Source organism: Penicillium riverlandense (genome assembly GCF_028828495.1).
Source record: "Penicillium riverlandense strain IBT 135883 chromosome Unknown utg000006l_segment0_segment0, whole genome shotgun sequence".
In the NCBI taxonomy this organism is placed as follows: Eukaryota; Fungi; Ascomycota; class Eurotiomycetes; order Eurotiales; family Aspergillaceae; genus Penicillium; species Penicillium riverlandense.
Genome location: NW_026643197.1, coordinates 344,956 through 359,986, shown reverse-complemented (window position 1 = coordinate 359,986; position 15,031 = coordinate 344,956). Strand labels below are relative to the sequence as shown.

Below are 15,031 nucleotides of genomic sequence, written 5' to 3'. Positions count from 1 at the left end.
GCTTCCTTTATCAATTTTCACCCCTGACCTCGACTATACTCGGTCACCACTGCACAACCATGACCATCGCCCAAGAACCCCCCACCGTCGCCTTCGACGCCCTCCCGCTCAACCCCAACGGGCCCCGCGGCAATGCCTGGGGTCGTTTCGGGCCAACCGACCAGCTCGGCACGCTGAACCTGCTCACACCCGAGCGGGTCGTGGAAGCAGCCAAGGAAATCCGGTCGGGGGTGCGCATCTCGCTCGACTGGCCGCTCAGCATGCCCTCGTACCCGAGTTTCAATCGCTCGCCGTTCAAGCAGGAGCTTGTTCTGCGGAATCCGAACTGCGTCTACGACGATGTCTTGACTTTTAATAGCCAGGGTTCGACCCAGTGGGATGGGTTTAGGCATTATGGTGGGTTACTTTCTGTACGGAAATTCAAAAAGAAATGTGTACTGACAGTGTGTTGGGTTGTTCAGCGCATCAAAAGTCGCGTCTTTTCTATAATGGGAATACAACGGAGGATATTGAGAAGTCAGATGTGATTGGTCTTCACTGTATGTTCGCCCAACCGCTTCTGGTCTGATACCACTGACAGCAAGAAATAGCCTGGGTCGAGAACGGAGGCGTCACCGGCCGAGGAATCCTCCTCGATTACGCAGAGTGGGCCACCTCCAAGGGCATCCCCGTGTCAGCACTTGAGTCCACTCCTATCACGCTCGAGAACCTGAAGCAGGCAGCCGCAGACTATAAGCTTGAGTTCCGCCAAGGCGATATCTTCTTCGTGCGCAGCGGATTTACAGCTGCGTACAATAAGCTCAGCGCGCAGGAGCGCGAAGATCTTCCGAAACGCCCGTCGCCGGACTTCAGTGGTGTTGAGGCAACGGAGGAGATGGTGCGGTGGTTGTGGGAGCATCAGTTCGCAGCCGTCGCGGGAGATGCCCCGAGCTTTGAACGGTCGCCGATTCGGGGGAGTCATGCCAATCCGGACTTTAATCTGCACGAGTGGGTTCTGGCCGGTTGGGGGACTCCCATTGGGGAGATGTTTGATCTGGAGAAGCTGTCGGAGCATTGTAAGGCTACGGGACGGTATACTTTCTTTTTGTCGAGTATGCCCCTCAAGGTATGGTTGAACTGGTCTTGCTTTTGGAATATTTACTAACGAATGACTGCAGGTGGTTGGAGGGGTGGCTAGTCCGCCGAATGCATTTGCCATCTTTTAGGAGTGATGGATGATGGATAACTAGGGCTTGTGCCACGATCTGAAGATGTGTTTGTAATGTCCGAGCACGGCAGTCCTCATTTCACGGAATAAACACGTTATTTCAGAGACCGGCCATTCCGATCTAAACGTGACTCCTTATAGTTGCTCAATGCGTAGTTACCTTCCCGCTTATTCCAACACGAAACGAACCAGTCGGAAGAATGTCGGACCAAGGAGGCTCCCGTTATTAGCACCCCCAAATAATTCCCCAGGAACCAACTACATCTTCCTCCCCGCCATGAAGTATGAGCCAAATTCCATTGATGCAAGATGACCACCTCCGTGGTTGTCGCCAATTCTGGGTATTTAATCCCCAATTTGCCGCACAAGGGCCCCTCGACTGACAGATACAGGACCCCGACAATGCACGGCTGTCGCCCTGCACTCTACCCTATCTGGCATCCGTGCCGGCGATTATCGTCTTGCTGATCGCCCTGAGCCATCTTCTTGCCCCTTTCTTGCGTAGATGGCGCCCGACATGGACTGTTCCATTCGTGTCAGAGCAGCATGAGTTGCATCATTCACTCCCGCTCGAAGGGGCCAAACACTCCCTGCGATGGGCCATCGCTCTTTTCGTTCTCTCGGCCATTGGCTTTGCGGCGGAGTTTTTTCAATTAATTGAGGTTGATGTTTCATCGACGGTTCTTACTATCGCATGGGTACGTTTTTCGGCCGTCTTGTGTGTGCCCGCAAGTGCTGACGGAAACTACAGGCGGAAGCATGGCTCCTGATTACGGTCAAGCGCCCACGATCATGTTCCATCTCAATGCTGGCGTACTATGTCTGCACCTTCGCTGTGGAAATCACGCTGGCCAGTCACTCCGACTCTAAATTGAAGATCATCGCTCGCTATATTGCGGCAGGCGCCGCAGCGGCCGCCAGCATTGTGATCCTGTTAATGCCCTTCCGCCAACCATCGCTCCCTTTGCGGGATATCAGTGCCGTGGGCCAACAGCCCTCCAGTGATTTCCGCAGTCCAGAGGACAACTTGCGACTGTGGCAGTTCCTCACTGTATCTTGGATGGCCCCGTTGATTGCCACCGGACGAGTCAGACAATTGCACGAGCAGGATGTTTGGCTGCTTGGCTTTGATTTCCAGCATCGCCGACTCCACGAGAAGTTTCGGCGTATCCGAGGTTCGGTCCTCGGTCGCTTGTTAAAGGCGAATGGCATCGATATCTTCATCCTTTCCGTTCTCGCGACCGTACGAATGTGTTGCGATTTTTCCACGCCATTGATTCTGCACCAACTCTTGCAGACGATGAAAGATCCGACCAGCTCCAAGCGAGTCCCTTTGACTTATGCTTCATTTGGGCTGGCTGCGGGTCTGATTGCCTCGCAGTCTGGAGTGCTGAACATATGGTACGGCCGACGGGCCTACGAACGGTCTAGAGGTGAGATGATGATGATGGTCTATGAAAAGGCGCTTTCCCGGAAGAATATTTTTGGACAGAGAATCCAGGGCGATGATGGAACGTGTCTCGACGATGAGACAAATGGTCTCATCGATGGTGATGCGACCGAAGGAACCGAGGAATCCTCGGTCCAACCGAAGCAGAGTCTATGGAGGCGTCTCTTCACAAAAGAAAACGAATCATGCCAGGCACAGGACAAAGAAGCAGCATCTCTCGGCAAGATTTTCAACCTTCTTCGAGGTGATGTCTATGAAGTCGCCCAGCGGTTTTGGGAAGTTGACACCCTCATTGACTCGCCCTTGGGCCTGGTCATTGCCACTGCTCTTGTCTGGACCCTTTTCGGACCATCCTGCTTCCTGGGAATTTTGGCGGTGCTAGTAGCCCAGGCAGTCAACGCCCTGATTACTCGGGCTCTCCTTCGATGGGAACGCGTGAGACGCACAGCGACCGACGCCAGACTACAGATCACTTCACAGTTTGTGGAAGCCATTCGGCACCTCCGCTGGTATGGGTGGCAAGATCACTGGCTTCGTCAGGTCATGGAAGCCCGACAGCACGAGCTGAACTTGCGCATAATAACAAGCCTGTGGAACATTTTGATCCGTTTCATCAACTCTTTCGCCAGCGGCGTATTTCCCGTTCTCGCTTTATACTCCTATGCACTCCTGGCTGGCCATGACCTGCAGATTGAGATTATATTTCCTGCTCTGAAGCTCTTCACGATGCTTGAAAGCCGTCTTCGGGACATCCCTAACCTGATCACATCCCTCATCAACGCTTACATTGCCCTTGGGCGTATCGAAGACTTTATGTCAGAACCAGACAAGGAGCCTGCGCCCGTTGAACCGTCGACTGACGAACCCCCGATCAAGCTGGAGTCCTGCTCTTACGCCTGGCCGGGCAGAACGACACCCGTGCTTCGCAGCATTGACCTGACAATCCACAAGGGCTTGACGGTCGTGGGCGGAAAAGTAGGAGCAGGTAAGACCGCTTTCCTACAGGCACTTCTTGGCGAGCTCGACAAACTCGAAGGCGTCTCCCATCTTCCGAATGAAATGGTTGGGTACTGTGCGCAGACTCCCTGGCTGCAGAGCATGAGCATCCGCGACAACATTCTTTTCTCCGCTCCGTACGATGACCAACGCTACAAGCGGACGCTGGATGCTTGCGCCCTCCTTCCCGACCTCGCGCAGTTCAAGCACGGCGATCTGTCCTTCGTGGGCGAGAATGGGATCGGTCTTTCGGGAGGTCAGAAGGCGCGCGTGGCTCTCGCACGAGCGGTATACAGTGCCTCGCGCGTCTTGCTGCTGGATGATCCCTTGTCGGCTCTAGATCACAACACTGCCGAGTTTATTGTTCGCAAATGCCTTTCGGGGCCTCTGATGCAGGGCCGCACCATCATCCTCGTGACACATCGTACTATGCTTGTTCGCCATATTGCGGATCAGATTATTGAGATACGCGACGGACTTGCCACAGTGCATGGCAAAAAGGACGTGTCTAAAATTATCGGGGGATTGGAAAATGAAGACATAGAAGGCGATGCTGAAGAAGAGACTACTCTCGAAGACGAGGCAGCTGCTGTGCCAGACAAGTTCATCGAGGAGGAACATCGAGCAGAATGGGGTGTCAAGGCCCGAGTCTATTGGAACTACATCCGGGCAGGCAAGTATCGGTGGTGGCTCGCCCTTGTCTTGGTTCTGGCCGTATACCGGGTCATGGCCGTTGGACAGTCGTGGTTTCTCAAGGCATGGGGCGAGGCCTATGACCAGACGGTCGTGATGCTCGGCAGTTTCTTGGCCGGCCACGAGCCATTTCTGGTGTCTGGGTCGAGCGCGGATGTTTACTTCGTGCCTCATAATCCGATAGACCAGCTCCCACCTCCACACGAGGACGTGCGCCCCTGGCTCTGGACCTTTTTCGGCATCATTACCTTCCAAGCCACCACGCTCCTCGTCGCCCAGTTGTTCATGCTCATCATCGTCTACTGCGCCGGGAAGGCGCTGTTCCAGCAGGTGATGGTCCGGGTCAGCCATGCGACCTTTCGCTTTTTCGATGTCACTCCAATGGGTCGGTTGATGAACCGCTTGACGTCGGATATCGGTGTGGTAGACGGCAATATCAGCCTCCAATTCCAGGTGATTGCCTTCCAGGTCATTATCTGGATTTCGTCCATCTTGGTGATCGCCACTGCAACCCCCATTTTCCTCATTTTTTCAATGGCGCTTACCATCGCTTTTGTCTGCGTCTTCCTGCGCTTCTTGCCGACATCGCAGAGTCTGCGACGCCTGGAGATGGTATCTCTGAGCCCGTTGCTGTCCAACTTTGGTGAGCTGCTCCATGGCCTGACCACCGTGCGAGCCTTTCGCGCCGAAACAAGCTTTCAAAACCGCGTCATCTCCGTGGTTGATAAATTTCAAGGCATGGACCACTTCTACTGGTCTCTCCAGAGCTGGCTCACCTACCGCTTCGAAGTCCTGTCGGCATGCTCGACCTTCGTTCTCACTGCCCTGGCGCTGTTCACCAACACGACGCCAGGCTTAGTGGCCTTCGTGCTCATCGCTGCAGACAACTTCGTCGAGTCCACGCATGTACTCTGTAAGCAGTACGGCCAGTTGCAAATGGACTTTGTCTCGGTGGAGCGAATCGACGAGCTCCTCCACATCGAAGAAGAGTCACCCGGGACGATTGATCCGCCCGCCGCCTGGCCGACCTACGGCAGTGATATTATCTTCGAGGACGTCACGCTCCGCTACGCTGCACATCTTGATCCCGCGCTGACCAACGTCTCCCTCCGCATCCCTGGCGGATCGACGACGGCCATCATCGGCCGCACGGGAAGCGGCAAGTCCACGCTGGCCGTGTCGCTTCTCAGTGCTGTCCGTCCCGAATCCGGGCGCATCCTCGTCGATCGCATCAACATCGCCGATGTGAGCACGCAGGCTCTCCGCACGCGTGTCACCTTTGTCGCACAGGACCCCGTGCTGTTCCCTGGCAGTATCCGTCTCAACCTGGACCCAACGGAGGAGTACTCCGACACGCAGTGCGCCGAGGTCCTGGAGCGGCTATGTAGTCGGCACGGCTGGCATCTGGACACGCACATCGAGGCCGGCGGGAGAAACCTCAGCCAGGGCCAGCGCCAGTTGATTGCCCTAACGCGCGCCGTGCTGCGACGCAGTCCCATCGTTATCTTAGATGAGGCGACTGCCTCGGTGGACCATGAAGCGTCTCTGGAGATTCAGCAGATTATCCGGGAGGAGCTGGAGCTGTCGACGGTGATCACGATCGCGCACCGCATCGAGGCCGTCAAGGACGCGGACTATTTCGTCGTGCTTGACCAGGGCCGCCTGGCACGCCAGGGCCATGTCCGGGATTTGTAGAGTGGACTAGCTACATCTCGAATTGATCTATTTTCCAGTTACGCGGTTTTAGAAAAGAAAGTTCAAGCCAAACCCTCCGCGGGTAGAATTCATTCATATACAGCGATGCGGTGAGAAAACGGGTATCTATCTTTACAGCTTGGCCTTGCCCTGGGCCTTCTTGAGGATGGGCTCCATCTTGGTCGCCTTCATGATGTTGCCCTTGATCTTCAGCTTGCCGCCCATAAACAGGCGCTGGGCGTTGGCCTTGCCGGTGACGAGCTGCTGGAAGTCTTCGTCGGAGAGAGAGAGGGTAACTATTTCGCAGAAGGTTAATAAACGGGGGTTTGCTGAATTCTTGGGGGAGAAGACACAGTGCTGCCGGTGTCTTACTCTGTCGGAGAACACTCACCATCAGCCTTGCCGCCCTTCGGGGCCGCGCCCTCGCCAACCTCGCCCTTCTCCTTCAGGTCGAGGTACCAGCTCTGCTCCTCACCCTTGCTGTTCTTCAGGTTGAAGGCGACGATGGCCTTGGCCTTGTCGACGGCATCCTTGCGCTCGGCGGCGTCGGCCTGGAGCGTCTCGTTGATCACGTCAAAGGCGGCGGAGGAGGGGAAGGAATCTGGCCGCCTGTCAGTGCATGATTAACAGTGATCGAAGATGGATCATAATACCTTTCTTGAGCGACATGGTGGATGGTACAGGTGGAATAATCGGGTCAGGGTGAAGTGAGAAGCGCGACAGTTATTTATGATGCCATCGGTGCATGTGAACCCCCGGTGCCGTGCCGAGGCCCCCGAACATAGTACTTCACGCACAACATTCTCATGAATTCATTCTTCTTGTGCAACACACACCAGCCGAGGACACTGAGTACTGTATTATTTTGTGCCCTGATTGACGATCTGCCCTCCACTTAATTCTCGTCCCCGCTGAACGCGGTGTTTTCTCATCCCCAACAACCCCTAGAGTAGCCGACTCCACATGCCCCCGAGCGGAGCTCCCCCATGAGGTATGACTAGTATGGACTCCTACATCTGAGGGCCCCGGTACAAATCCGGTATCCTTCGCGGCGCTAACCCTGCCGCCGATCATTTTCCGTTGGGGACCTGGTCTGGTCCCCAGGAGTGGCGCCCGAACCGGGTGAAGATGTTTGCTCGCGTGCTCGACGTCATCGCCAACGAAACGCAGATGACGGCGGCTACCACCCACTGTGATCATGGTTGGATAGCCCAGCCATGACGGAGGAACAGAGAACAGGCGAGATCTGCTCGCGCGTAGTATTAATCTGTTTTCCAGAATTGGAGAATCCAGAACTGAGCGAGTGCTCGGTGCGTACGTAGCATGGTGAAGAATATATACTGCGATCATAAATCTGGAACCATCTGATCTATAATAAGCATCACGGTTGGACCGTACGTCCTTCTGTATATCTTCACACATATTATTCCGCTCCCGACACCACTCCTCAGTCCATGGAGCTCGATGGCAACACGAACAGATAGGCCCATACCTCCCAATCCGGAGATAGGGCCAGCCCTACTGAGTTTGCACTGTTTGTCTCGCTATCAGTCACGTGCAGATAAAAGTCGCAATGATGGCAACAACCTGGACAGACGAAAAACCAGGGTGAAAAGACGCGGATCGGATAGGCTGGAGTGCTACTAACTGTTCTCTGGCTGGTGGATGACAGGCCAGAGCTGCAGCCTTGGCGTTCCTGGCTCCCGATGACATCGACTCCTGCCTCCGCGTCTTCGTCAGAACATCAAAGATTGATTGATCGATCGGGGTGAGAGTAGGGAGCAGGTTGGCCACTTCTTGACTATTGATTGTGTACTTTTTCCTTCCTGCATCTTCTCCCCTGTCTTTCTCTTTCTCTTTGTCTACGTTGCCCCGCGATTCGACTCCACCATTTCGCGTTATCGCCTACGACGGACTGTTGACACCTCACTTCTCCGTCGGTTTTGGTATGTATTCCTTCGAGCATTCCCTCAGCGGCCCAGAACCGGGTCGAGGCGACGATTGTTCACCTCTCATGCTTTGTTTTTGCCTTCCTCCCCTGCAACTACCCGCGCTCCCTGCGGCTTTCCCTGTTTGCTTACCATAGGCTGACCTAGCCCTCAGATTCTCAGCATTCATCTCTCACTACCGGGTTCAATTCTGTCATCTACCGACTCGCTAGTCGTCAGGCTGATCTGCCCAGCCCAGCATTCTTTTAAACCATCACTTCATCGACCACACTCCGCCCCGAACTGAAACCATCGTACCCTGCCTTGTCTGGCAGGACAGTCTCAAAAGATGGCGTCCGCCGTGGCAACCATGTCCTCTGAGGACAAGATCAAGGACCTTTGCGAGGATATCGACCTACAAAAGTTCATCTACGAGGACCTGCAGGACAGGGAGCCGGGTGAGTCGGAGGAGTCGCAGGAGATTCTGAGGACCATCCGGAATCTTGAAGCGCAGGTGGCTGCCCTACTGGGTGGTGATTCCGGTGGCCCTGCCTCTACCCAGAGCGTGGAGTTACCCCAGGACACGCCTCCTCCAGCGCCCGTGGCCGCAACGGCGCCTCCCCGACCTACACAGGAAAGGTATAGGCCTTCCCCCGGACCTGTGGTTATGTCTGGCTCCAGGCCCAGAGCCCCACCGCCTGCGGAACCTCTGTTGCCCAGCATGCACACTCCGCACCTTCCATCTAGCGCAACTTCTAGGTTGCCAGGGCCAGATTCTGTATCGAATTCGTATTGGCCTTCGTCTGCTCCATCACCCTTTGTCATTCAGCATCCGAACATTCACCCAAGCCAGGAGTCATCGTCTCGTGATTCCTCTCGCAAGAGATCCCGCCAGGATTCAGGCAGCTCCCCGCATCAACATGGTCCGTCAAAGTATCGATCGCGCATCAACCCATCTCCAAATCCACCGAGACCGCAGCCTTCACGAACCAGGCAGACACTAGAGGAAAAACTGGCCGAAAACAGGGAGGCATACGAGGAGATGATGGAACCCGGCTCTGTGGAAATGACAGCACAGCTGGAGAGGATCTCGCCGTCCACCGTCATTGCCAATCTTCGGAAAGAGGAAGCGGACCAAGCAAGACTCATCCGTGAAGAATTTCAAATGGAGCAGGACGCTGAACTTGCTCGCACGCTCCAGGCCCAGGAAGACGAGTATATTTCTCTGAGTAGCTCTGTCTCGCCTCCTCGGTTCCACCAGCCCCGGCCCTCCTTTGAGAATATCCCTGACAGAACTCATTTCTCGAAGATCAAGAAGGATCCCGGTTATCCTCTCATCGAACCACCTCGTCACTATGAAACTATACTCGACGAAGATGATGACGATTTTGAGGAAATCTCGGGGGATTATTTTCATTCTCGGTTTGGGGGTTCGTCTATGGGACAGCCTATGGGGATGCCTGGAGCGTTTCCTGGAATGTCTCACCCAGGGGGTTTGTATATGCCTCCATCGTTGCCTCCCAGAAATCTTCCATGGCTGGGCGTGGACCCGAACGCCGCAGAAAGAAGCATTGGTTTTGCCCAAGACGTGGCGAGCAATGAGTTCTTGTATGGAAACGAGGACGATGAAGATTCCGACGATGTAGTCGAGCGCTATGAAGAGAGAAACTTCCCAGTTGACATCAAGAACCTTCTCACGGGTATCAAAGATATCCGCGAAGCGACTAAAGCTGACAACGAGGAGACGCCCCAGTCGCTCCAGGTCACGCTCATGAAGCACCAAAAGATTGGCCTGAAATGGATGAAGGCCAAGGAAGAGAGTCCCCACAAGGGAGGCATTCTCGCAGATGACATGGGTCTCGGGAAAACCATTCAGGCCATTGCTCTTATTGCCTCTCGGCCGTTCACCGATCCTGATCGCCGGCCTACCTTGATTCTTGCTCCGAAGGCGCTGCTGGAGCAATGGAAGGCAGAGATCGGGCGACATGTCAAACCCGGGAAGGATCAGCTATCGGTCTTCATTTTCCATAACCTGACCCGACATGTCCCATGGCGAGAGCTGAAGAGTCACGATGTTGTGATTACAACTTTTGGCACGCTCGTGGCCAACTTCAAGTCGATCCTTCAGGCAGAAAAAGCCTCGGAAGAGGGAAAGGACCCCAGCATCGTGAGGCAGCTCCGTGAGCAGTCATCGCTCTTCGGCCCGTCTAGCAAATGGCACCGGATTATCGTCGACGAGGCACAGAACATCAAGAACCCGCGCTCAAAGTCGTCCAAGGCATGCTGCCGCTTGGATGCTACGTACCGCTGGTGTTTGACGGGCACACCCATGATGAACCGCCTGGAAGATCTGCAGGCTCTCATCAAGTTTCTGAAGATTCGGCCCTACAACAATCCCGACAAATTTAAATTCGTGAGTTACAAGCCTTACGCCCACAAGAAAAGACAAAACATTGACCACTCTTTATAGACATTTACCAGCCCTAGGTCGTATAGGAGTCAGCCTGAGGTGATTATGGCAATGCTGCGTGTCTTGGTGAAAGCTATCTGCCTTCGCCGTACTAAGAAGACGAAGATCGACGGCCAGCCTATTCTGCAGCTACCACCGAAAGTGGTGGAGAAGACCCATGTCGTGTTTAGCGACCAAGAAAATGAGATGTACAGAGAGTTGGAGAAGAACACACAGGGCCAGATCGAGCGGTATCTGGATGCTGGCACCATGGGCAAAAATTACAGCCATATCCTGGTTCTTCTCCTCCGTCTCCGACAGGCTTGCTGCCACGCTCACCTTCTGAAGGGGTTCCGTATCGGCCTCGATCTGCCCACAGCCGTTCCGGGTATAGATCTTATCGCCAATGCTAAGCTCTTGAGTCAAACGGTAGTGGACCGGCTCAAGAATAACGCAGGCGAAGAAGACGGCACTTGTCCTATCTGCATGGACAGCGTGGAAAACGCAGTGATCTACATTCCCTGCGGACACTCCCTGTGTTCCGAGTGTTTTGCTCGATTCTCTGGCCCTGTGGCGGATGGCCCGGGTGATCTAGAGGCTTTGATTAAATGCCAGAACTGTCGTGGGCCTGTCGATCCTCGCACGATTACGGACGGGCAGTCATTCAAAAAGGTCCACGACCCGGACTCACTCCCCCCCTCCGAAATCGACGATGAGCCAGAACCAGAGAAACAACAAGAGGAACCAGAACCGGAAGAATCGGAGCCTGACACAGATGAAGAAGGTTCAAACCCCAAGAAACTCTCCCTGGCAGAGCTCCGCGCCGCAGCCCAGAAGAACAAGAAGGAGAAGAACAAGTACCTGCGCCGTCTGGAGAAGACGTACGTGCCCAGCTCGAAGATCGAGAAAGCCATGGAGATCCTGCAAGCCAACGAAGACCGCGGCAACGACGAGAAGACCATCATCTTCAGCCAGTTTACCTCGCTGCTGGATCTGCTAGAGGTCCCTATCAAGCGCCGCGGCTGGGGATACGCCCGCTACGACGGCAGCATGGCTACCAAGGACCGCCTTGAGTCCGTCACGGTCTTCTCGCAGGACCCGGCTTGCAAGATCATGCTCGTCTCGCTCAAGGCGGGCAATGCCGGTCTGAATCTCGTCTCTGCGTCTCATGTCATCGTTTTTGATCCATTTTGGAACCCTTATATTGAGGACCAGGCCGTTGACCGCGCACACCGGATTGGTCAGACGAAGGATGTCTTTGTCCATCGCTTGCTCGTCACCAATACCGTTGAGGATCGCATTATCGAGCTCCAGGATAAGAAGCGCGATTTGATCGACGGGGCCCTCGACGAGGGTGGCAGTATGAACGTCGCTCGGTTGGATCACAGGGAACTAGCATATCTCTTCGTATGTTCGACGCATCCTTGTTTTCTCTCCCTGGGCTTGGCTAACTTCTTGATTTCTATAGGGTGTTCGCGACTAAGCACCGCTCTTTTGAGGATATCTGGTTTCATCACCAAAATTTGCATGCCGTCTCATTGTATATTTCGAGGCTATGCTAGTGGGGTTATTTTTTTTTCGGTTTGGTATCAAGGTCTTTGCTTATTGGGGTTGCATATGGCAACGATGAAAAATACCCTTTTGCTTTTGTTCTGCTTTTTGCTTCGATTGCTTCCTGCCTATCTTCTTTGTTATACCCCCGGTGCTCGCTCCAGTTTGATGCTCTACTGTCCATACGAATAGAATGCTTCTTTTCCCATTTCTAGCTCTACGATCTGCCAGATGATTTTGCTTTTAGACAACCATAGGAGCTGGTTTCTATTGTATTTGGTCCGAGCATTTTTCCAGGCACTACGTATAGATGAAGAATTAGAAACCACGTCCTAGTCTTGTTGAAAGAAGAATTTTTTCCTGCGTTCTGCGTCTGTTTGCAAACTGCTTTTTTATACCGTCTGCTTCGTTTCAAAGGGGGGCAAAATAAGAGGGGCATTGAGATGGTCAAGAGTCTAAGCTACTAAGTGTTGTGTTTCGGGGAAACAAGAGGGGAAAAAAAGAAATGCATAATCGTGCGCAGCGCCTTCAGTCTTTTATTTCAAACCACCACCACCGCTAGCACACATCCGCCATCATTGTATCGTGATTTCTCAAAGACTTTGCTTTTGCGGGCAAAAACCAAAAATGTCGACGCGGAGCGAACGGATTCCCCTTGGAAGGAAAGAAAAGCTGAGGAGCCCCAACCTCCAAGTTGGTAAACTTCGTAGGCTGATGTACCGCTCGTTTACAGGTCGGCATCGTCCTCGTCGGGCAGGGGCATCGCTGCTGCCGCCTCCATCTCCTTGCGGGCCGCCTCGAGCTGCTCGTGGTCGACCTGCACCTCCGGGGGAGCAAGAGCAATGGCAGCGACGAATTCCTGAAGACGGCGTTAGTATTTGGATTTTGGAACGGGAAAGGGGGAGGGAAACGCACCAGCTGGGGGTTGCCAACCAGCTTCCGAGCGAGCCACAGGAAGGGCTTCTCGAAGTTGTAGTTGGACTTGGCGGAGATGTCGTAGTACTGGAGGTTCTTCTTGCGGTGGAAGGTGATGGTCTTGGCCTTGACCTTGCGCTCCTTCACATCGACCTTGTTGCCGCACAGCACGATGGGGATGTGCTCGCAGACACGGACGAGATCACCTAGATGGGGTCAGTGTGGCCTTTTGATCAAGGGGAAGAAAAACACTCACGGTGCCAGTTGGGCACGTTCTTGTAGGTGATACGCGAGGTGACATCGAACATGATGATACCGGCCTGGCCGTTGATGTAGTATCCATCGCGGAGGCCACCGAACTTCTCCTGACCGGCGGTATCCCACACGTCGAACTGGATCGGGCCCAGGTTCTATTGCTTCAGGTTAGTCGGGACGGTTCACACGAGCGGCCCCCGCTCGAGGGTTGGTGGGGCAGATAACATACGGTGGTGAAGCCGAGAGGGTGCACCTCCACACCGAGAGTGGCAATGTACTTCTTCTCGAACTCACCAGTCAGGTGGCGCTTGACAAAAGTGGTCTGATCGGGATTGGATGCGTTAGCGATGGAACTTTGGCGAGGTTGGCCGGTTGGGCAGATATTTATTTTGATTGTTGGCAATCGCGGGGCAAGGGGGAAAACAAGCTGTTCATCCACTATCGAGGCGGAGGATGGCCGTTATGATGGGACGTTCGCTCTCAGACGATCGAGAGATGGTTCAGAGCCAAATCCGCTTACCTTGCCAGTACCACCGTCACCGACCAAGACGAGCTTGAAGGTAGGTGGGGGCGCATTGGCCATGGTGGGCGATGAGACGATGAATTCGAGATGAAAACGAGGTCTAGAGCGAAGAGGAGGATGCGCGTCGTCGATTCTGGATGATCGAAGCGAGGCGGTTCTGGGGGGTTGGGGGTGTTGAGGGGTGAGGCGAAAGAAGGAGAGAAGAAGTGAATAATGCGCGATTGGAATTTTTGCCCCAGCTGGTCACGTGGACTGTGTGTCTGGTAAACAAGCACGCCGTCACTTGTTTACTTCTACATTGGACCCCGATTCAGAGGATCAGATTGCTTATGACAATACAAGAAAGACTACAAATCATTTGCGCCGAACCCACCCCATATCTCTTCACAACGGCACCAGATGACAACCTAGCAGACCACGCCCACCCCAATCTCGCCGAGGAGTGAGCCGGAGATCCAGCTCCATCGTCGTCCCAGACCCGCTCTCGTCCTTTCGAATCACCTTGACGGACAACGGGCGCTGCACAGACAGTTAACACGGACTTCCGATCCGAGGGAGAGAGAGCACTGACCCCTTCGTTCTGTTGCACCACCTCTGCGACCTTGGACAGGCGCTCGTGGTTCATCCAATGCACACTCCCAAAGCTGTGAATGGTATCGCCCGCTTTTAGCCCGGCTTGGTCTGCCGGACTCCCGGGCACCACGCTATTGACCTTGGCAAACGGTGTTCCCGCTTGCGCCACGCTGGTATCCGACGGGGGTTGTGTTGTAGAGGGCACCCTCGTGCCATTTGGAGTGGATGTGGAGGTCTGCGCATTCTGCATACTGGCGAAGTGGGCATGGAGGCCCTTTTCAAGATGGGTCATGACCTCCTTGTGGTCATTTCGTAGGTGGATAATACGCACACGCGTCGTTCGAACTGTATGAATCGTCTCAGCGACCTGTAAAGATGTGGGTGGAATGATTGCAGCGCACCTTGAGCGATGTCGATGTCATCGCGGGGGTATCCATCAAAGGTCGTCAGAGAGGAGTTCATGTTGACTCCATGCTAGCAGCTTATTAGCAAGCAGGCGGCGACACCAGTAAATCATCATTCATACCGAGCCGAGCACGCTGCTGAGCGCCGACAGTTCTGCTTCGATGCGGTCCTTCTCCGTCATCAGCTCGGTCATCGACAGCTTCGACAGGTCGCGCGGGGCAGCACCCCCGGACGTGGGTCCGGAGGCGACAGTGGGAGCGTGGATGTCGTCGTCCATGGGGATGCCCATAGTAGGAGACAGGCAGATCAGACCATTGCGCGGGTGGAAGGAAGAGCGAGAAGTGGGAGAATGAAGAAAGTGTGGGTCGGGCAGCTCTCTCTTTATCTAAGC

At 54.4% G+C, this 15,031-nt stretch overlaps 4 protein-coding genes across 4 annotated transcripts; 2 read left to right on the top strand and 2 right to left on the bottom strand.

Annotated features, from left to right (window-relative positions):
- Positions 1 to 59: 59 nt before the first annotated feature.
- Positions 60 to 6,041, top strand: N7474_006388 (uncharacterized protein; the record flags this gene model as incomplete). The annotated part of the gene is made up of 4 exons (XM_057197798.1): positions 60 to 363; positions 585 to 1,105; positions 1,594 to 1,905; positions 1,959 to 6,041. The coding sequence occupies 4 exons, from the start codon at positions 60 to 62 to the stop codon at positions 6,039 to 6,041; spliced, it is 5,220 nt and encodes a 1,739-aa protein (XP_057051238.1).
- A 132-nt stretch (positions 6,042 to 6,173) lies between these two features.
- On the bottom strand, positions 6,174 to 6,710 carry N7474_006387 (SCP2 sterol-binding domain-containing protein; the record flags this gene model as incomplete). Its single annotated transcript, XM_057197797.1, has 3 exons — positions 6,174 to 6,337; positions 6,433 to 6,642; positions 6,695 to 6,710. 3 exons carry the CDS (start codon positions 6,708 to 6,710, stop codon positions 6,174 to 6,176), a joined length of 390 nt encoding a protein of 129 aa, XP_057051237.1.
- A 1,608-nt stretch (positions 6,711 to 8,318) lies between these two features.
- Positions 8,319 to 11,901, top strand: N7474_006386 (uncharacterized protein; the record flags this gene model as incomplete). Its single annotated transcript, XM_057197796.1, has 3 exons — positions 8,319 to 10,382; positions 10,440 to 11,825; positions 11,887 to 11,901. 3 exons carry the CDS (start codon positions 8,319 to 8,321, stop codon positions 11,899 to 11,901), a joined length of 3,465 nt encoding a protein of 1,154 aa, XP_057051236.1.
- Positions 11,902 to 12,696: 795 nt separating this feature from the next.
- Positions 12,697 to 14,929, bottom strand: N7474_006385 (gtp-binding nuclear protein gsp1 ran protein; the record flags this gene model as incomplete). Its single annotated transcript, XM_057197795.1, has 9 exons — positions 12,697 to 12,828; positions 12,885 to 13,090; positions 13,141 to 13,294; positions 13,369 to 13,461; positions 13,660 to 13,901; positions 14,088 to 14,181; positions 14,234 to 14,580; positions 14,637 to 14,709; positions 14,762 to 14,929. The coding sequence occupies 9 exons, from the start codon at positions 14,927 to 14,929 to the stop codon at positions 12,697 to 12,699; spliced, it is 1,509 nt and encodes a 502-aa protein (XP_057051235.1).
- Positions 14,930 to 15,031: the final 102 nt, after the last annotated feature.